General features: G+C 38.6%; 1 protein-coding gene across 1 annotated transcript; it reads right to left on the bottom strand.

Moving 5' to 3' along the window:
- Window positions 1-749: 749 nt before the first annotated feature.
- LOC143850388 (uncharacterized) lies at window positions 750-1259 on the bottom strand. Its single transcript, XM_077359647.1, has 2 exons — window positions 1013-1259; window positions 750-904 (listed from the first exon to the last, which is right to left on the bottom strand). Exons 1-2 carry the CDS (start codon window positions 1257-1259, stop codon window positions 750-752), a joined length of 402 nt encoding a protein of 133 aa, XP_077215762.1.
- Between the last annotated feature and the right edge of the window lie 22097 nt (window positions 1260-23356).

Here is a 23356-nt window from a genome sequence, read left to right as displayed (position 1 = left end):
GGAGAGTATATTCAGTTCTTCCTCTTCCCATAACTTTCTTTTGGAGAAAGGATACCTCTACCATGCCTTATGAGGCTTGGTGTCTGGGTATACCTTTTGTGTTTTGTAACATGTCAGCAGCCTATCCTCTCGAGTGATCAGCTCGGAGTTGGCATGCCCGGCTATCCTGAGAAGGATAGGGCCTTAGTTCGAAGAATGTAAAACACTCCCTCTTGCTATCTTCAATTAGCTTAAGAGCTTAATTGATTGGCTCTGCCATTCCCAATTGGCGAGATACGTAATGGAAACAACTCAGGGGATTCCTCAAAAGACATGGAAGGGAGATACAAAACACACTCTTTGTTGAAATTTCCTGAAACAAATACAAACAGAACAGAAACAAACCATAGTAATTACAAAAAGGAATTGACCTTTTACTGGTAGTACTTTTTCAAATTATCGGTGTTCCAGCTTCGGGGAATAGGCGAACCGTCCAAGCGTTTGAGCCGGTATGCACCTAGCCTTAAAACCCTAGCGATATGATATGGTCCCTCCATGGTTGGGGAAAGCTTCCTGGAGTTTCGAGGCTCCGAAACTTTCGCTATCCTAAGGACTAGATGCTCCACTCTGAGAGATCATTCTTTCATCCGGGAGTTATAATACATGGCAACTCGTTGTTGTTAAGCAGAGTTCCTGATTCTGGCGCTCTCTCTCTTTTCTTCCACAAGGTCAAGACTGTGTCTTAAGAGTTCAGAGTTTCTCTGCTCGTCTTAAGCTTCTACACATGGTGAGGGGATCCCGATTTCAATCGGAATAACTGCTTCAACTCCAAACGTAAGACTAAATGGTGATTCTCCAGTGGCAGTTCGGGGAGTAGTTCTGTAAGCCCATAATACATTCAGTACTTCTTCGGCCCAGGAAGTTCCTGCATCATTCAATCATTTCTTAAAACTTTGCAATAATGTTCTATTAGTTATCTCCACCTGTCCGTTTGCTTGTGGATGGCCCACTGAGGAGAACCTTTGTTCGATACCCAACCTTTCCCAGAAACTTTCAAAATATTCACTAGAGAATTGTGTCCCATTATCAGTCACTAGAACTCGTGGTATTCCGAATCGACATATAATATCATGATAGGCTAACTTCTCTGTGGCTTTGGAATCAGCCTTCACAACCGCCTTTGCTTCCACCCATTTAGTGAAGTGGTCTATTGCTACATACAACATTGTGAAAACTCCTTTGAAACGAGGGAACGGTCTGAGGAGATCCATTCCCCACATTGCGAATGGGATGGGGCTTGAGACGGGTGTGTATCGGGCAGAAGGTTGACGAGGCACCTTGGCGAACCGTAGGCAACTCTGACATTTTTTCACTAAATTCTTTGAATCTTCAAGAAGAGTTGGCCAGATGCCGAAGAATCTTTTGAGCTAAAGTGATGCCTCCTATTTGATCTCCACAAATGCCTTCATGAACTTCCCTCAAGGCATATTCTGCTTGCGAGGGTCCCAAACATTTCAAATATTGCCACGAATAAGACCGCTTATTCAAATTCTTACTATCGAAAATGTACTGGGCTGCTTTGGCTTTTAGACGACGGCCGTCATTCTAATTTTCAGGTACTATACCGTCCTTGATATACTTTATTATTGGATCCATCCAACTTGGTTCAAATTCGATCTCCAAGATCTCTTCTTGTTCAATTCTTGATTGCTTTAAAACTTCCAAGTAAACCGTTCCAACATCAGTAACACCTGAAGCCGCCATTTTATAAAGGGCATCGGTTCTGGCATTCATAGCTCTCGGGATCCGAACTACCTCAATCATTCGGAATTGTTTCAACTTCTCTCTTACTCTTTCTAGATACTTATCTATTCTGAGTTCTTTAGTTTCATACACACCATTCACTTGCTCCACTATCGATTGCGAATCACTATGAACTTTCAAACAATCAACCTTCACCTGAGACACCAAGTCAAGCCCTGATAAGGGTGCTTCATATTCGGCTTCATTGTTAGAATGCTTCATATTCGGCTTCATTGTTAGAAGCCTTAAACTCTAACATTATTGCATATTCCATAAGGAAACTATTGGGACCGACCAATATTAAACCAGCACCAGACCTTTCGAACTAGCAGCGCCATCCACATACAGCATCCACGGGTTAGCGGAGGGAGGCTCTAAGGTAGCAACCGGATTATCGTAGCTCTTATTTTCAACATCACTCTGATCCTGCCCCCCCCCCCCACCTCGAGTTTTGAGTCGGTACTGACCACTCCACAACAAAATCGGCTAGAACTTGTGACTTAATGGATGGTCTAGGGCGGACCTGAATGTCGAATTCTCCCAATTCGACAGCCCATATGATGAGCCTACCAGAAGTATCTGGTTTTTGAACGATCTTTCAGTGGGGTTGATCTGTGAGCAAAATTATAGAATGCGCTTGAAAATAAGGACAAAGCTTCCGGGCGGCAATTACAAGAGCATACACAAACTTTTCTATATTCTGGTATTCCGTCTTGGCAGCATGTAGTGCTCAGGTTACGTAATATATTGGCCGCTCATACAACTCTCTCTTATTAACCAGAACTGCGCTTACTGCCACCGGGGTGACTGCTAAGTATAAGTAGAGGTCCTCTCCCGGGTTAGGCTTTGTCAATAGGGGTGGTGACTGGAGATACTGCTTCAATCGTTCGAATGATTCTTGGCATTCTTCAATCCATTTAAAGTCTTGCAAATTTCGGAGGGTTTTAAAGAATGGGAGGCATTTTTCAGCCGACCTTGACATGAAACGGCTTAGAGCCGCTATCCTCCCAGTAAGACGATGTACTTCAACAATGCTCTTGGGTGAGGCTATGTCCAATATAGCCTTAATTTTCTCAAGATTAGCCTCATTCCCTTCGTGACTCACCATAAACCCCAGGAACTTTCCTAATGTAACCCCAAAAGCACATTTACTGGAGTTTAATTTCATCTGATGCTTTTGCAGAGTTAAAAAAGTTTCTTCGAGGTCAGAGATATGATTCTCTGCTAACATGCTTTTTACCAGCATGTCATCTACATAAACCTCAATATTTCGGTCGATTTGCTCTTGAAATAGCTTATTAACCAATCGCTGATATGTAGCCCCTGCATTCTTTAAGCCGAATGGCATCACTTTGTAACCGAATAATCCATGTTCTGTGATGAAATAAGTCTTTGGGATATCCGGAGTATACATTTGTATCTGATTGTAACCGGAAAATGCATCGATGAAGCTCAACAGTTGGAATCCAGAGGTGGGGTCAATTAATGCATCTATCTTTGGAAGAGGAAAGTGGTCCTTTAGACATGCTTGGTTAAGATCTGTGTAATCGATACAAATTCTCCACTTTCCATTTGCCTTTTTTACCATAACAACATTAGCAAGCAATTCAGGATAATGGATCTCTCTTATGAAGTTAGCTTTCAACTGCTTATCCACTTCCTCTTTTATATGAATCTGCCTCTCTGGGGCAAAATTTCTTTTTTCTGTTTGACTGGTGTAGACACCCCCATTTTGCTCCGCTTTAATAAACAAAGAAATTAGTGTTTTTCTATCGGTCTTTTCCAATGTCTTTCCTTTCCGCGTCCATCTGTTACATTTCTAAATATTTTTGGTCGTTTCCGTCAGGTTTTGCATTTTTCCGTTAGGTCTTGGGAAGGGTTATTCGCAAGAATCCAAATGAGTGAGAATTTGGTCATATGTGTGGACCCACTGATTTTCTAGAGATTAAATTATTTCATGGAATTTAACCATGGGAGTGGACCTCAACTGATACAAATTTAACATAGTGGTGCCAATATCAATTTCTATAGTGTATTTTTCATAGGGAATTTGACTTTCCATGGAAAATTGAGAGGAGCAGATTGGGCTGAGCAAGTGGGCTCACACGTAGCTTCCAATAAAAGGGTACATTTAGAATGAGATTTTGGCTTTGTTTGGGCCCACCATATGTTTAGAGATTTAACGAAAATGATTCTTATGGGATCCATTAGATAAAGTGTTTGGGTCATTGTAATACACTTACTATGGGTTCTAGATTTGAGTGATCTGAATCGTCTATTTTATAGAATTTGATTCATGATGGTTAACCATATTCATGGTCCCAATCATTATGTTCGTAGCGACAAGAGTATGTCGTTGGATGAACGACCTTGATGAATGTAGATGAGCAGCCTTCAACTAGGCCTTATTTTATGCTCCTTTCTTAAAAATACGTGGTGGGCCCAGTTCTACATTGTTCGCATGATTGGATGCATTGATCTGAACGGTCGAGATCATCAAGTTGTCTTGTTAAATGAACGGTTCAGATCATTCTTTGGAAATGATTTTTTGGAAGTGCAATCAATTCGTGTTGCAGCCATCACTTGGGAGGGTTGGATCATTCCATGGGGCAGGTTATGCAACAATACCTCTTCGTCCTCTCTCTTGGAAAAATTAGCTGAACCCAACTCTCTGTCTCCTATTCCTTTGTGCAATAATTCAAAAGAGGTGAGACTCTCATCAAGCTAAATTCACTCATTCGTCTACTTGGCATGGGACCCACTAATAATTCGAATTTGGTTTCCAAAGGGATTGAATTAACTAAGTTCAAATGAACGGTTGGGATCGTCCCATGGAAGCGAATACAACTGATTTACATTATAGCCCATCGTTTGGATGGTTTGGATCACCCAATGGAAATAATTTGGTGGGCACATCCTTAATATTGTGACCAAACAATTGGATGGTTCAGATCATCTTTCGGAAATGGTTCAGAGGGGGGCACGCCCAAATTGTGTTGCGGCCCATTAAATGAACAGTTTAGATGGGCCCACTTACAATTTTTGCATGGTATTTAAATACATGAAATTCGAATTTTGTGGGAAATGGAAGTTGGCCAGAAAGTAGGTTCCATTTGGAAAATTGATTGTCCACCAAATTTAGGGGAATGTGAGTTTCTCGGCCAAGGAAGGGATTGTCCATATTATAAAGAGATACACCAAAGAGGTCCAATTCTAGTGGTCAATCCTAGATGGGCCCCCCATCTTGTCTTGAGTAAAATATAGCATCTTGAACTAAATGAGAACAAGACTTTTTGTGTTTTGTTTTATTAAAAAAAAAATATAATAATAATAGGACTTGGTGAAGGAGGAATCGGATGAAAATTTTGGGTTGGGGGTTTATAAAAGCATCTTGTGTGGATCCCACCAAGAAAAAGACAAGTAAAAAAAAGCTTATTAAAATTGTTTGTGAAATGGCTAAATGAGCAAAGTCTGTTGAGCTCTCTTTCCTTATTAGAAAAATTATTTTGGAGGAGGGGATTCAATGAGAAAAGGAGGTCACTTTTGGTGAAGACAACCATCACCTCCTTCTAATATAAAAAGAAATGTTGTTGGACTTTTGCTTCTCCACTCATTTGACATATGGCAATGAAAGAGGGATATTTGGGGAAAGCTTCTCTGTTTTCTATTTTTACAAAAACCCAAAAAGATATACGTGCATGGGAATAAGTGGGTCCTGCCAAAGCTATATTTTCAACAAAAGTTTCTATTCACTGGTTTAGACGGTTTGTATGGAACAAAGATTTCTTACTGTTTTAATGGGGTGCTTTTATATGGTATGATTCCAAGCCATGTGTCGTTTCTATAAAGAGACAAATGGAGAATGTAAAGATCTTAATGGCTATCTATTATAGAAATATGCTATATGGTGAAAAGAGAAAATGGTAGCCTTGGATAGTCATTTTTTTTTAGCAAGCATAATTCGGGAAAGCATCGGACTGTTTTAGAGGTTTCTAATTAATTTTTTTTGGCAATAAATGTGAGAAGAGCCAAGACAAATGGAAGGACATTTTATAGATGTACCCGATTGCTCTCTTAATTAAACTTCTCTCGGAATTTTGGATTTTCTTGGAGGCTTCATTATTTCTCTCTCTTCAAAATATTTTTCTTTCATTCCCAATATTCGTTCCTTCTGGGTAGCACTAACAAAAAAAAAACAAAACAAAAGGATCGTGCAGCCCTCTCTCTCTAAAGTCTCTCCCTTACAGCCCTCTTTTTCTCGCTATCTTATTGTTTCTTTCGCTCTCTCATCATTCTCGCCCTCTCTCGCTCTCTCACATAACTCACTCTCTCAAGTAAATTCTCTCATCTCTCTCATTCCCGGGATAAATCCATAGCAGCCATCTCATCTCCCTCTCTCTCTCTCTCATATATCTCTCTCTGAATCCTTCATCCATTTTTCTACGGGTTTTCGCGCATAGCTTCGGTTTGCAACTTCATCAAACGGGTTTTCTAGAGCGTATAAAAGGGTGCGACAAAGCGTATACCTCGAATTTACGCACCCTAGAGACAAGGAGCGCGATCAACGGTAGGTTCCTCCATTTTTATAATATCAAAGGTTGAAAAGCATGCTTAGGGCCGTTTCTTCTTTGTTTTCTTCATGATTTTCGTAAAAGCTACCATGCATGATCTAATATGATTTTGGTAGGTCAGTTTATTTGATTATCTATTTTGTTAAAAAAAAAAAGGAATCGTTATATGAGAAAATTGGGTGTTTGACCGATTGGGATATCTAGTGGCTTTTGAATCGTTTTTACAAAGTGAGTGTTTTAAAACCAAGGGTTTTTCGTTAAGCTATGTTTTCTGAGTCTTAATGTGGTTAAAATAGCACCAAAAATCTAAAAATTCCTGTAGATTTCATTTGTTTTGATGGCTCAAAAATTCGTTTAAATAATACCCGCAAATAGGATTTTGATGGTTCTAAAAATCGTTCATATAACAAAACCATTCAAAACTGATTGAAATTTGGTCCTCAGTCGATTTTCAATGTTTAAATATTATACAAAAAGTTTCAAAAGATTTGGAATTTATTTATTATTTTTACTGGAATTGTTTTGATAAAATCACTGATTTTCATGTATATGAAAGACATATCATTAAACGAACTTCTTAAACGTTGAAATTTGGAAGAAAGATGAACTGACCATTTTGAATCATATTATGAATTTATTGGAAATTTTGCGCATATTTTAATATTTTTTATTGATTTTTAATTGCTCTGACCAGAACATGAATATATCTGTTAAAAATAGACAATTACCGAAATAATGTCTGAATGTTTTCTCATAATTTTCTATTTGTCCGAGAATGGTCTAGTAAAAGTTTGGTTGGATTTGAAATTAATTTGCTATATTTGTTAGTGTAATGTCATCAATCTGACCCGAAAGTGGAAAATCAATTAGAAATCGAATTTCAATCTTTAAAATCATGAAAAATTAAAGCAGAATATATTTTTTAAGAACACATTATATCCTAAAGTTTTTGGAATAGATAACTTAATTAGCTATAGGCTTCTGTCTAAAATCATTAATCTGATCCAATTGTGATAAATTCATTTGAAAATCCAAATTAATTCAAAGGACCTTGAAAATTTTCAGAGAACTCTAACTTTTCATCATGTATTCAATCACTAAGCCATCTGAAACAGAAATCTTAGGAGTAATAGATTTCCTTTGTAAAATAACATGCTTGGATAATTTAGATGCCGAGATCGTAACCATAATCGTATACTAATTGTGATCGATCTAGCATAATTGGAGTGTGTAAATTATAGTATGTTATTGGATCCGAGGTCCACTGTCCACGAAAATCCTGAGAAATATGCCAGGCAATAAGATACTATAACTTACGTGCTAAATTATACAAGGGTTGAGAGTACGATTCCCTTCCATGGTTGTGATTCGAGGCCGAAACTTGCGAACCTTAGAGCCTTTGGTATTCCTTAGATGTTTAGGAATCGAAAATCCTTGAAATAAAAAATCATCAAGTTCAACAAATTGAACTAGCTCACTCCATGTCTTTGGAACCGTTGGATTACGGCTTCCCATCGTAGGAACCTTTAGGGCCCCCTTAGGAACACTTACGTCATGTCGTGTCCTAAGTTTTAGGGAGTCCTAGAGTTAGGAGTCCAGCCTCATCACGGCCGCGTGCTACGGATAGCAACCGTGCCATAGATCTAGTTACACTAGTTATCCCACGTTTTCCTAGGACAAACCTAGTTACCTAGGATGTAGGTTAACCTGCATTACTCTAAGGGACAACTTGCACTTAGCTATGACCATATATCATCTTAGATGAAGTCCTAGAATAATAAAATCTTCAACTTGAACTAAATAATCTCTCTTAAACTGTTGAAATAGTCAATCCAGTCTATATCGGTGTCCTAGATGAGTTAGGCATAAGTAGCTTAGTTTAGGTGCACCGAACTACGTCGACTCTGATCCCAGTGAGGCTTGGGTACATAGGCAGCTTGGATGCTTGATGGCATACCAATCAAGAGTCGGCTCCACACATAAGTGGTGGGGTTTTGTACATTAATCCTTCAATTAAAAGTAATTAAATCACTTAGGATTTTCTATGAAATTAGAATTTTAGGAGAACTTTCACTTAGATTGAATTCAAACAAATTAAGAAAATCAAGATACACATTTAGGAATTACATTGAAATTAGATCTTAGGATGCATGTCACATAGTTCGCACATTAATATAGAGTTAAATCAGCCATTTAAAAGAAATTCAAAAGAGTAAACTTTTGGAATTGAAGACTGATTATCGGGTAGGAATGGTGCATGTGGTGGTAACTCCCCATACCTTCCATTCTCGTAACCAGGTAACGAGTCTAGATTTTTGGTTAATTATGGCTCCGAGATCCCTCATCTAGGTGGCGACTCTGTCACTCTCTTTTACGTGGAATTCGGATTGCCTTAGTGATCCCAAGTTCACGGAAAAGACGAATTAAATCACACCTTGCTAGGCTCGGCGGCTTACCCCTGCCCTCATGGGTACTGGGTTGCACGTTTGTTTGCACCCTATGGCTTGGTTGCTGCCTGCTTGGTTGGGTAATTAAAATAATTAAGAAAAAGCATACGCCATTCGCGTGGGTACGAGAGACCAAGAGAGGGGAAGACGGCTCACGCGCCACCCCTCTCGCGGGATCGGGTCACACAGTTTGGCGACTCTGCTGGGGACCACCTAACTTCATTAAAATTCCAAAGGATAACTCATTTGAATTGATTTTATTTGGCTCATGAAAACTCTATCTTATATGCTTGGTAGATTAGTTTGTTTACTTTCTCATCACATAATACTCAAACTTAATCTAATAAAACCTGAAGGCATCATAGATTGCGCAAACTTATTGCACACACTTACATCACTTGCATCTAAACTCCTGCATCTCACATGCACACACATCCTATTTTAGGAACCCGGAGTGTTATCTAGCATGGTTGACTGTGATTTCATCACCTGGTGCCTCTGTGCTAGAGAAGCATTCCACTCTTAGCCTAGTACCTTTATGGTGCGTAAACAAATTTCTTGTTCACGTACTGATACGCCGGACACTGGTACAGTATATTGAGCATGGATTCGTGCTAAGGGAACTCTTGGCCTTACTCCTAGATTAACCCACACATGCATGCAGTATACGAACACATGTGCATCACGTGTGTGAGCCTAGCTTAGGATATCCTACCCATTTGTGTCTAGATTAGGCCGTAGTCCATCTTTCAATGGCTACGATCGGTCCTTAGGTACACAAATAAAGTCATGAGTCGAGATCCTCTCTCCACTCCACTAGATTAGGATTAGGGTTTGATGCCTTTAGGTAACACTGTTAAAATGTACGAAGATTAAAAAACTTTCCCTTTGGGGTTAGGATATAAATCACATATTTCCTAAGAGCTCATAGGATTAGTCATTCTTGATCTACCCGTTGAAAGTAATCTTATGTAATCTCATCTAATCTTTTGATCAGGTGTCTTTCATTCATACGATTCGATCATGTCTTCATACTTTCTTTAAACTGGTAGGAACTTGTCCCAATCTCATGTTCATGTAATCTTGATCCTTCTTGTATCTCTTCTCTTGGCTTACAGGCACCATGTCTACTCGTAAAATTCTCGATTGGATCCGTGGTACATTAAAGGAATCACACATCTATGCCATAAGTGAGCAAGAGAAAAATCTCTTTGGCTACATAGCAACCATTAAGCTCAATTGGGGATTACTCTATGCCGCATCAGAGTGTTGGGATCCCAATAATCATGTCTTCCGTTTTGGCAACCAAGAAATATTTCCCACTTTTGAAGATTGGTGTGCCTTGTTGGAATATCCTGTGGATGGCCCTCTGGTGAAGCCATCCTGTGTGCCGGATTATCGTCCTTTGTTCCTTTGCTTAATGAATAATCCAGATGAATCCATGGACTCTTTCATAAAAGGCCAAGAAGTGTCCATGCAACAGCTGATCGACATTTACCCTCCTATTGGACACATTGGTGCTGTTGATATTCAAAAGGCCCGACGTCGCGCTTTGAGATTCTCCTCCTTTGTTAGGTTCCTCACTGTCCAGCCTTCTCGCTTAGCGTCAGCTGTTCTTTTGGATCTCGTTGATCAAATGGATCGTGGTGTCAATCCAATTCTTACTATACTTGCAGAAACCTTCAATGGGTTAGATGATATGGCTCGCCTTCGTGCTAGCTCAGATCCAGGTCGTTATGTTCGCTCTTTCAATGGGTCCTTCTCAGGATGTTTTGCATTACTCCAGGTGTGGTTGTGCCACAAGTTAAAAATTGCAGCTCCTGTCCATTTTGATCATACATTGTATACCTTTAGCGAGTGGCGTCATGATGTTTCCTTCGATCATAAAAGCGATTGGGCTGATTGGTTAAGTTCTCGCCAACAAGATCAGATTTGTTGGCAAATTTCTAGAATTCAAGAAGCTGTCTTCAACACTGGAGAAGCTAACTACGTTCGCCTTCTTGGTCTCAAAAAGACTTCATTTTATGTTCCTGCCAGGATTCTGCGTCAGTATGGAAGGGAGCAATCTATTGTGCCTCCCCGTCGTCATTTTTATCCGCCTGAGGATCTCAAGCCCAAGATCGTCAGAGCCGTTTTATCTGCTTGGGATTTCAAAATCATCAAACCTTTAAAGGAGTCAGTTGAGGAAGATTATCCTCCGAAGAAAAAGTCTAGAAAGAATGTTTAGTCTTTTTAGTCCTGTCAGTTTATCTGTGATTTAATAAGAGTGAACCATGTACTCAAGCTTTAATGATTGATCAATAAAGTTCATCTTTCTCTCTCATTATCCTGGTCTATGTATGTATCATTGTCTGCTTCCTTCTGTGATTTTAAAATATGTCTTTCAAATATTTCAGGGTAGTAACACCATAGCTAAGCCTAATACTCCTTAGGTTCAGATTTCTACACGGTTGGAGAGGAAATCTGTCTCTCCACCACCTTCTCTGAGGACCCCGTCATCTGCTTCTTTCTCACCCTCATCATCGCCAATGGCAGAAAACCAAGATAATCCTCCACCCGTTGCTGTTACCGATACTCTCACCTTAATTCTACAGCAACTTCAAGAGCTCAAAGAGGAGAACCTGGTTATCAAGGTTCAGCTTTCTAAGAAGTTGGGGCCGTCGTCTTCCAAAGATAAAGGGCCTATGCACCATACAGCTACTTCAGCAGCACCTGCCCAACCAGTGTTCATCCATATCCCTGATAAAACCGAAGAAGACTTAGAAAAAGAACAGTACAGTGAGGACCGCAGTAAGCCTTCTCAGTCAACGATTGATAAGACAGTTATGTAGAAATTAGAAAGTCTTACCAGAAAAGTTCAAGACATCCAGCTTCAGGACCAAGGTGGTTTCAACCCAAGTGATCTTACATTGTTTCCAGAAATCCGTCTCATTGCCAATTTTCAAATGCCGGATTTTGATAAATATAATGGTGTGGTTTGTCCAATCACCCATTTACAGATGTTTACCATCATGTGTCAGCCTCAAGGCTTATCTCCTGAGCAGATGGCCCAACTATTCCCCGTTTCGCTCACTAAAGTTACTAGGAGATGGTTCATGGTCCTAGACAAAACCCGTTATAAGACATGGAAGGACATCGGTGAACAATTCATCAAGCAGTTCAAATATGATGATGGGACGGAAATCACTAGAAAGGATTTAGAGAGAACCAAGCAAGACTCGAATGAATCTTTTCTAACCTTTGTGAAAAGATGGAGGAGACTAGCAGCGCAAATGATGGAGCGCCCTTCTGGGGAAGAGCAGGTCCAAATAATTATGAAGAATATTTCCCCTCAACTCCAGTATCACATGTCTTTACAGTATTATCCGGATTTCAAACATTTCATCGTGGCAGGCACCCAAATAGAGGAGGCTATGGCTCAAGGTGTATTCAACCGTAGTAACCCAAACACCTGAGATTTCAAAAAGTTTCCCCCAGCCCAAGCTAGTAATATTTCTCCTTCCAATGCTCAGTCATCTAGGTCCCAAGAACCTCTAATGATGGACTATGCCCAACCCGCGGCTGCACTTCGACAACGAACCCAGGTAGAATTTACCCCTCTTCCTATTCCATCTTCAGAGGTACTTAAGCAGTGTCTTGCCTCAGGTCGCATAACCTTACCTGCCATCCGGCCTCCCCCCAATCCTCTACCTGCAAACTGGCGAGCTGACCAACACTGTGAGTATCACAGGGGTTCTGGTCATCTTACTGACAACTGCATTGCCTTGAAATTTAGAATTCAGAAACTCATTGATGAGAAAGGCATTGCATTCCAACTAAGACCCAATGTTACCCAAAACCCGCTACCTGGTCATGCCAATCCTCCTGCTGCCATTAATGCCATAACCATAGGAGATTCTGAGTTTGACCCTCTCACCCTCCTCTGTGCCTTAGAACGAATCCGCTGTGTTTTTCTTTGAAGTATGATTACCTTCGCTGGGCAAATGACCTGGCTGAGGAAAATGAGCTTTTATTTCTGGATTCCCATATAGGGAGGAAAAAAGAGAGGACTGACTTTACTGAAACAAATACTTTTTTTTATTTAGGTAAGCGAAACCCTAGATAGATGAGGTTGAAGGTTCTTATGCATAAGCAGTGTTCTCTGCTTCTGTTTTTTTTAATATGGTCCAAAGACCATTTAGATTGTTTGAAGTATTAACTCATCTTGTTTTGGATTAAAGAAATCATTGCATAGTCTTTTCAAGGATATGCCCTGTCAATAGTTGCAACTTTTCAACTTGACGGACCGTTTGTACCTTAACTTTTGCTAGAAACATGGTTTCAGTTTCTACACGTATGATGATCCAAACTTTTGCCTAAGCCGCCGTTTCAGGTTTTTAACTTAGCGGATCTTCAGATCTTCTTATTGTGAATATTTAGAAGATTTGTGGTAATCCTGAATGAGGTTTGTTGGTTTTACCAACGGTGACCGAACCTGAGATGATCAGGTTGCCTACGTACCCCAAAGAAGGTTGGGATCAGTTCCGCGTAGTTTGAGGCTTTCTACGGGGAACTAATTGGGTGTTTTGGCTTTGCCAAATGGGTTGACCGAACCTGGGTTTGTCAGGCTGCCTACGTACCCCAAAGAAAAAGGTTGGGATCAGGTCTTGCGTAGTTCACTAAAATTGATTATTGTTTTTAGGAGTAGTATCGTTTTAACTGATCGAGGTTAGTTGGTTCAGTAATTCTATCCCCATTTTGGTCAAGAAGTTTGACGGCTTTTCCGGGCAAGGTTTCATCAACGACATAGGGGCCAGACCAGTTAGGTTAGGTATAAACTTTCCCCGTGGGTCGAAGATAGAAGCTCAACATTCTCTAAGCACCATAACCCTGCACATGAGACGCTGCTTCCAACCTTATCTCATCAATCATGCATAACTCTTGACGATGATTACGGGCCCATTCAGATTCTAGTAGATCACTTTCCATCAGAATTCTGAGTGACGGGATTTTCAACTCAATGGGTAGGACAGCTTCCATGCCATATGTGAGCGAATAAGGAGTGGCTCCAGTAGATGTGCGGACAGACATTTTGTATGCTAAAGTGCGAACGGGAGTTTACTCAACCAATCTTTGTAGGATCGAGTCATTTTCTGAAGAATAGTCTTGATATTCTTATTAGCTGCTTCGACAGCGCCATTAGTCTGAGGTCTGTATGGAGACGACTTATGGTGCTTGATTCTGAATTCCTTACACAATGAAGCTAATTCTTTCTTGAAATGCGAACCATTGTCTGATATTAACTCATGTGGGACTCCACATCTACAGATGATGTTGGCCCTGATGAACTTTGCGACTGATGCAGATGATAATGAAGCGTACGATTTTGCTTCGATCCATTTAGCGAGAACGGCCACGGAGACTTGGGAGAGACTTTGCCAATGATGTCAATACCACATACTGAGAACGGCCACGGAGATGTGAGCGAGTGAAGCTCTGACGGTGACACATGTATTAGGTTAGCATGGATCTGACATAAGTGACATGTTTTGACAAATGAAAAGCAATCTACTTCAATCCAACCCATTTCAAAGAATAATTTGAAATTTATAATGGTGGGCCCACACCATGTGATGCACATGGTGAGTCCTACACACATGGCCTAACCTCATTCACTCCTTGGAAAAATTATTTTTGTCCAAATGACCGCGTGTGATCAACACATATCAAAGAGTGACCAAAATATCTAACCGAATTGTCCTTGAAGGAGAAAGTTAAAAATGGAAAGTCTTCATGGTCAAACTTTTAAAATATAAAGTTTTTAAGTTGGCTCCATTAGTGGGTGATATCAAATAGGATCACTTGGAATCCCCTGAAAATGCACAAAATGCCCTCGTGTCACAAAATTTCCAAATCAAGTGAAACTCGTGAGAAGTTCTAAATTTAGAAGGTTTTTTAAAAAATTCATGGAATCACTCAAGATTTCTCAGACACAACTTGGGAGGTCAAATGGGATACACTGGAAATGACCAAAATACCCCTGTAGTGTAAAAATTGATGAAAAATATGAAAAACCCTGAGAAATTTGAAAAATAGCAGGTTTTTCTACTTGATCGGAAACTTGAATTTTCATCTTCCGGAGGCCAATGGAACCCCTAGAGACTTTTAGGATTGCAAATCAACTACAAAACTCCTTAAAATGCAAGAATATCTAATCTAATGCGGAAAACCGATTCAAGACTCGATGAAACTTCCGAATCTCTTGCTTTTAAAAGGGTAGCAAAATGGGGTGTCTACAGATGCCCCTCTTTGGTAGAGATGACGTAGTCATCGAACACCAAAGCAAAAGTGACAGACCCATTTTGCGCAGCTTTAATCAACAAAGGACCTAGACGCTTAATGCTTCTTAATGCAAAACCCTAGACGAAGTCATAGAACATATTCAAGATCATTTATTCCTACCACCCTGAGCTGGTAGTTCAGAATAATGGAGAACAAGATTCAATCTGGGAGCAAAAATTGTGCAACCTAGAATGAAAGATTAATATGTCTGCGAGCGAGACATGAACCTAAAGGATTGACATGGCTGCGAGCGAGCCCGAGGGTCGAGAAGATCGATCTGTCTGCGAGCGAGACGGGAGATCAGAAGGAATTTGCCTGTCTGCAAGTGAGACGAATGGCCAAAGGGTCGTCCTGGCTACGAGCGAGCCTAGGGATCAAGAGGTTTGACTTGTCTGCGAGCAAGACGGAAGATCGGAAGGAATTAGCTTGTCTTCAAGTGAGACGGGAAGCTAAAGGATGGACTTCGCTACGAGCGAGCCTGGGATCGAGAGGATTGACCTTTCTGCGAGCGAGATGGGAGGTCAGAAGGATTGGCTAAGATGGCCGGATAAAAATAGCTTGTCTGCGAAATTGACCTGTCTGCGAATGAGACATGGTCAGCGAGACGGGAGCTAAAAATAATTTGATTTGTCTGCGAGAGATTAGGAATTTTGCCTGTCTGCGAGCGAGACGTAAGGCAAAGGGATTGACCCGGCCGCGAGCGAGCCTGAGTCAAGATGATTCACCCGTCCGCAAGCGAGACGGGAGGTCAGAAGGAATTAGCTTGTCTGCGAATGAGACGTAGGATTGACCTGACTGCGACCGACCCTGCGGTCAAGATGATTGACCTGTTTGCGAGCGAGACGGGAGGCCGGAAGGAATTAGCTTGTCTGCGAATGAGACGGAAAGCTAAATGATTGAACTGTGGGACCCGATCCCGCGAGAGGGTCACGAGCGCGCGAGGCGCTACACTCTCTCTTGGTCTCTCGTACCCACGCGGTTGGCGTGTGCTTTTTATTATTGATTTTAATTACCCAACCAAGCAGGCAACAACCAAGCCACAGGGTGCAAACAAACGTGCAACCCAGTACCCATAAGGGAAGGGATAAGCCGCCGAGCCTAGCAAGGTGTGATTTAATTCATCTTTTCCATGAACTTGAATTCACTAAGGTAATCCGAATTCCACACAAAAAAGAGTGAAAAAGTCACCACCTAGATGAGGGATCTAGGACCCATAATTGACCAGAAATCTAGACTTGTTACCTGGTTACGAGAATGGAAGGTATGGGGAGTTACCACCACATGCACAATTCCTGCCCGATAATCGGTCTTCAATTCCAAAAGTTAACTCTTTTGAATTTCTTTTAAATGACTCACTTAACTCTATATTAATATGTGAATTACGTGACATGCATCCTAAAATCTAAATTTAATGTAATTCCTAAATGTATATCTTGATTTTCTTAAAGTTTTTGAATTCAATCTAAGTGATAGTTCTCCTAAAATTCTAATTTCATGGAAAGTCCTAAGTAATTTAATTACTTTTAATTTAAGGATTAATATACAAAACCCTACCACTTATGTGTGGAGCCGACTCGGGCTTGGTATTCCACTCAAGTATCCAAGTTACCTACGTATCCCAGCCTCACTGGAATCAGAGTCGATCGTAGTTCGGTGCACCTAAACTAAGCTACTTATGCCTAACTCATCTAGGATACCGATCTAGACTAGATTGATTGTTTCAACAGTTTTAAGAGAAATTATTTAGTTCAAGTTGAAATTTTTATTATCCTATGACTTCATCTAAGATGCTATATGGTCCTAGCCAAGTGCAAGACGTCCCTTAGACTAATGCAAGTTAACCTACATCCTAGGTAACTAGGATTGTCCTAGGAGAAAATTGGGTGACTAGTGTAAGTAGATCTATGGCACGGTTGCTATCCATAGCAAATGGCCGTGATAAGGCTGGAGTCCTAACTCTAGGACTCTCTAAAACCTAGGACACAGCGTGACGTAAGTGTTCCTAAGGGGCCCTAAAAGGTTCCTACGATAGGAGACCGCAATCCAACGGCTCCTAAGACTTTGATTAAATTAATTCAATTTGTTGATATTGGTGATTTTTAGATTGACCTATTTTTTATTTTCAAGGATTTTCGATTCCTAAATATCTACGGGATACCAAAGGTTCTATGGTTTGCCAGTTTCGGCCTCGAATCGCGACCATGGATGGGAATCATGCTCTCAACGCTTGTATAATTTAGCACGTAAGTTACAGTATCTTATTGCCTAGTATGTTTCTCAGGATTTCCGTGGACAGTGGACCTCGGAACCAATATCATACTATAATTTACACACTGTAATTATGTAGAATTGATCACAATCAGTATACGATTATGGTTGCGATCTCGGCTAGTAAATTATCGCGCTATGGCGAATTTTCAAAGGGGGATCTATGAATCCTAAGACTTCTGTTTCAAACAAGCTAGGAATTGAATTCATGATGGAAAGTTAGAGTTTTTTGGAGATTTTTATTGATTTTTGTGTTAATATGCTATTAAATTGTGCTTTAATATCATTAAAACCAGATTGTTAGGATTAGACAGTAACCCTAAGTAATCGAACTCCAAATTCATTGAAATGTTTTCAGTAACTAGATATAAATGATTTTAGACTACTGGAAGAGTTTCATGAATTTTGAACAAGTTTTGCTATCAATTTCGGAATTTCCAAATTTTAGTTCAGATTGCAAATTAACAAATTAACTCATAGCATATGAATCGAAAATCAAGTAGAACTTTTACAGCATAGATAGAATCATGGTATTAGACTACTGTAAAAATTTCAAAGGTTACTGGTTTGTAAAGAAAATTTTGAAATTATATTAATTTAATATGAAAAAGAATTATGGCACGTAAAACGGGGAGGCGATTGGAAAACAGTAAAGACCATATGTTTTTAAAACTTTTTTTCAATGAAAAATTCAAATTATTATTAAGATTTAATTGTGAAAATTTTCATCAATTTTTACAACCTTTTGATATTTATTAAAAATGGCCCAAATTTAAAATAATTAATAATCTGATTAAAAAAATCAAAAAATTCTGAAAATTTTAGGGTGATATGGAAATCCATAAATTGGTTTGAAAACAAAATTTCATGAATTTTGGACTTGAATGGGCCCATTTTCCATTTTATTATTCAAGAAATAACCCTTTATTGGGTTAACTTTCAAAAAAATAGAACAGAAACCGAGGTGGTTAAACCATGGTCAAAGATTATTATTTCCAGTAGTTTTAGAATTTTTAGAACCCTAAAAAAATTTATTTTTTGAAAAAGATCCTTTTTTCAAACACTTGCTTTGAAAATTCCATTTAAATCCATATTGAAAAGAAAAGAAAGAAATTCAAGATTTATGTGGAGGAAAATTAATTTTCGGGTGAAATTTTAGATTTTAAAAGCCTATAATCTATAATATAACATACTGGAATTTTAAAGGAAAACTCATAAATTTGATATTTAAAAAAAATAAAACCCTAGCACGCTTTTCTAATTCGCAAAGAAGGGAAATTCTTACCCTCGATCGCAATCCGTGTCTCTTGGGTTGGTAATCCGAGATATTTGCTTTGTCCAACCCTTTGGTATGATGAAGAAGACCCAAAGAACACTGCAAAGATCCTTGATGTGTGATTTGTTGACGAAGAAAAGAAAATTCAAGAATCCCTTTTGTGAAGGACCCTTGAGAGGAGGTTTTTTTCTCTTTTTTTTTGGAGGAGAGAGAAAAAGGACAAATTTAGATTTTTTTTGGATTCTTCCTAAGATTTTTTCCTTTGATTTTTATACAAAAAAGCTAGGGTTAAGAGATAAATAGTAGTTTCCAATGTGAGAGCTCCCTTTTTGGCTTGTTTCCAATTTTCCTCTCTTGCCTTCTTTCTTTCTTGTTTTCAAATTGGATTTGATTCCAATCTTAATTTCTTATCAATCAAGACATGTTATTCTCATTCCACATTGCTTCTTTGGAAGAAAACTGTTTTAAGCAATCATTCATCTTTTCCTTCTTTCCTTCTTTTCTTTTTTTTATTCTTTTATTTTTCTTTTAACAAATATGATGTCACCATTGTGACATCATCAAGGTTGGGTGCTCAACTCATGTGGGTCAGCCATGTGGGGCGCCCACCATGGTGGTCGACCCATATGGGTGAATCCACATGAGCTCCATCTTTGCGGGCTAAAGTCCAATGGGCCATTTAACACGGGTTTCGGGTTTTTCCGTAAACATTCAATAAAATCTTTCTAAATTCAACATTCTATATATGGACCCAACCATTTGACATTTATGGTGCATCACTCACATATGATCGGACCATCTTTTTTGGAAAACAACTTTTCGGACCAAAATGTCTCTATTTGACTGTTAGACATCCAAATGCGACCAAAATACCCTCAGATTGGTTCACCCCTAAAGGGAAAAATTAAAAATGGAAAGTCTTTGTGGTCAAACTTCAAGAATTGAAACTTTTAAAAATAGGTTCTTTCGGTGAGCAATATTAAACAGGAACATTTGGTATCCCCTGAAAATACCCAAAATGCCCTCAACACTCAGAATTTCCAAATTAAGCGAAACCCCTGAGAAATTCTAAATTTAGCAGGTTTCCCAAAATTCAGGAAATCATTTATAATCTCTCAGACATATTTTGGGGATCAAAAGAATTACACAGGAAAAGACCAAATTACCCCGAGGTGCTAAAATTTGGCGAGACTAGGGAAAACCTTGAGAAATTCTAAAAATAGTAGATTTTTGAAAATTTATGAACGGACTCAAGATTTCTTAGACACAACTTAGGGACCAAATATGATATGTTGGAAATGTCTAAAATACCCCCGAAGAGCAAGACTAAGAGAAAATCTTGAGAGATCTAAATTTAGCAGGTTTCCCAAGTCTTACGAAATTACTCTGAATCCATCAGCCGTCCCTCAATATGGTTTTGGATATATGAGAAATGATTGAAATATCCATAAGATGATGGAAATGTGGAAGCCCCGTGAATTTCTAAAAATAGCAGCTTTTTCAAAATTTGTAAAATCACTCAAGATTTTTCAAATATAACTCGGGGGTCAGACGAGACACATTGGGAATGACCAAAATACCCCTGTAATGTAAAAATGGGCAAAAATGAGGGAAACCCCAAAAATTCTAAAAATAACAGGTTTTTTCAGTTTGTTGGGAACTTGAATTTTTATCTTCTAGATACCATTGGAACACCCTAGAAATCTTTAGGATCGTGAATCAACTTCAGAATTCCTTCAACGAGGCGAAATCTACCCTAAAATGCACAGATGCCTAATCCTAGGGACTCCAAACTTGACAAACTACCAATCTTTTATTTTTTTAAAGTGTAGCAAAATGGGGGTGTCTACAGATGCCTCTCTTTGGTAGAGATGACGTAGTCATCGAATACCAAAGCAAAAGTGACATAACCATTTTGCATAGCTTTAACCAACAAAATATTCACAACTCGCAATGCAACTTAAATGCTTCCTAATGCAAGACCCTAGATAAAGTCCTAGAATTAAAAGGTTTAAAGAATCATTTACTTTGAACACCCTAAGTTTGGTAGTTCAGAATAATGGGAAAAGTGGATTCAATCTGACTGCCAAAATTTTGCCAGTCAGGAAGGGACGCAACGCTGTTTTCGAATGGCATTGAGAGAACAAGAGATCACTTTTGAATGGACCGAAAAAGGATGAGATACCGTATTTGTACAGTTCCCAAAGAAAATGAGATACCATATTTGTATGGATTCCAAAAGGAATAAGAGAACATTTTTTAATGGACTCAGAAAGGATGAGATACTGTATTTGTGCGGTTCTAATGAAATGAGACATCATATTGATATGATGCTCAGAGATCATTTTTAAAAGGGCTTGGAAAGAATGAGATACTGTATTCATGCAGGCTCAAAAGGGATGAGAGACCATAGTCATATGGACTCAAGAGAATAAGAGACCATTTTCGAATGGACTGAGAGAGAATGAAATATCGTATTTATACGGACTCTAAGGAAATGAGACATCATATTTGTATGATGCTCAAAGAGAATAAGAGACCATTTTTTAATGGACTCAGAAAGATGAAACATCGTATTTATACGGATTCCAAGGAAATGAGACATCATATTTGCATGGTGCTCAAAGAGAATAAGAGATCATTTTAGAATGGACTCAGAGAGAATGAAATACCGTATTTTTACGGATTCCAAGAAAATGAGACATCGTATTTGTATGATGGTCAAAGAGAATTAAGAGACCATTTTTGAATGGACTCAGAGAGAATGAAATACTGTATTTTTACAGATTCCAAGAAAATGAGACATCGTATTTGTATGATGTTTAAAGAGAATTAAGAGACCATTTTTTAATGGACTTAGAGAGAATGAAATACCGTATTTTTACGGATTCCAAGGAAATGAGACATCATATTTGTATGATGTTTAAAGAGAATTAAGAGACCATTTTTAAACGGATTCAGAGAGAATGAAATACCGTATTTTAACAGATTCCAAGCAAATGAGACATCATATTTGTATGATGTTTAAAGAGAATTAAGAGACCATTTTTTAATGGATTTAGAAATAATGAAATACTGTATTTGTACAGTTCGTAAAGGAAATTGGACACCACATTTGTATGATGCTCAAAGAGAATAAGAGATCATTTTCGAATGGACTCAGAGAGAATGAAATACCGTATTTTTACGGATTCCAAGGAAACGAGACATCATATTTGTATGATGTTCAAAGAGAATTAAGAGACCATTTTTTAATGGATTTAGAAATAATGAAATACCGTATTTATACAGATTCCAAGGAAATGAGACATCATATTTGTATAATGTTCAAAGAGATTTAAGAGGCCATTTTTTAATGGACTCAGATAAAATGAAATACCGTATTTTTACGGATTCCAACGAAATGAGACATCATATTTTTATAATGTTCAAAGAGAATTAAGAGACCATTTTTAATGGACTCAGAGAGAATGAAATACCGTATTTTTACGGATTCTAAGAAAATGAGACATCATATTTGTATGATGTTCAAAGAGAATTAAGAGATCATTTTTTGAATGGATTTAGAAATAATAAAACACCGTATTTTTATGAATTCCAAGAAAACGAGACATCATATTTGTATGATGTTCAAAGAGAATTAAGAGACCATTTTTTAATGGACTCAGAGAGAATGAAATACTGTATTTCTACGGATTCCAAGGAAATGAGACATCACATTTGTATGACGCTCAAAGAGAATATGAGACAATTTTTTAATGGACTCAGAGAGAATGAAATACCGTATTTATACGGATTCCAAGGAAATGAGACATCACATTTGTATGATGCTCAAAGAGAATAAGAGACCATAGTTGTATGGACTCGAAGAGAATGAAATACCATATTTATACAGATTCTAAGAAAATGAGACATCACATTTGTATGATGCTCAAAGAGAATAAGAGACCATTTTTTAATGGACTCAGATAGAATGAAATACCATATTTATACGGCGTTCAAGGAAATGAAACATCATATTTGTATGATGCTCAAAGAGAATAAGGGACCATTTTCGAATGGACTCAGAGAGAATGAAATACCGTATTTATACAGAGCTCAAGGAAATGAGACATCATATTTGTATGATGCTCAAGGAGAATAAGGGACCATAGTTGTATGGACTCGGAGAGAATGAAATACCGTATTTATACGGACTCAGAGAGATTTAACTTGTTTGCAAACGAGACGGGAGATCAAATTCTGATTGCTTGGTTGATCAATTGTTCATTAATTGAAGACTTTGACGATGGAGAATGTGGAGATTTTTCATGAACTTGAATTCTATGTGATGTTGAATTTGATGAACTTTAGTTTCTTGAAATAAATGAATGATGAAATCAGGGACAATAGAGATCGTGCCCGATGAAGATATTGGAAACTAAGACTTTGACGAATGACAAGACGACAAACCTTAGGAATGAATAAGCATGCTTAACGAGAATGGTTTAGGAACGCTATCAGGAAGCTTAAACAAGATTTTTCGTAAAGAGACTATTGGTCTTTTCTTTTGGGGATTTTGATAACTGAAATCTTGATCTAACTACCTGGTATTGGTAATTTAGAACAAAGGCTCTCTTGGATACTGAAAATTGGGAAGTGGGATTTTTCCTTTGACAGGTGTTTAGATAAACACTTCTTGATCAAGATAG

This window comes from Tasmannia lanceolata, unplaced genomic scaffold (assembly GCF_043159265.1).
Source record: "Tasmannia lanceolata isolate RefF3 unplaced genomic scaffold, GAP_Taslan_0.1 ptg000018l, whole genome shotgun sequence".
Lineage (NCBI taxonomy): Eukaryota > Viridiplantae > Streptophyta > Magnoliopsida > Canellales > Winteraceae > Tasmannia > Tasmannia lanceolata.
The sequence above is the reverse complement of the archived record's forward strand: the minus strand, read 5'-3'. Positions and strand labels throughout refer to the sequence as shown.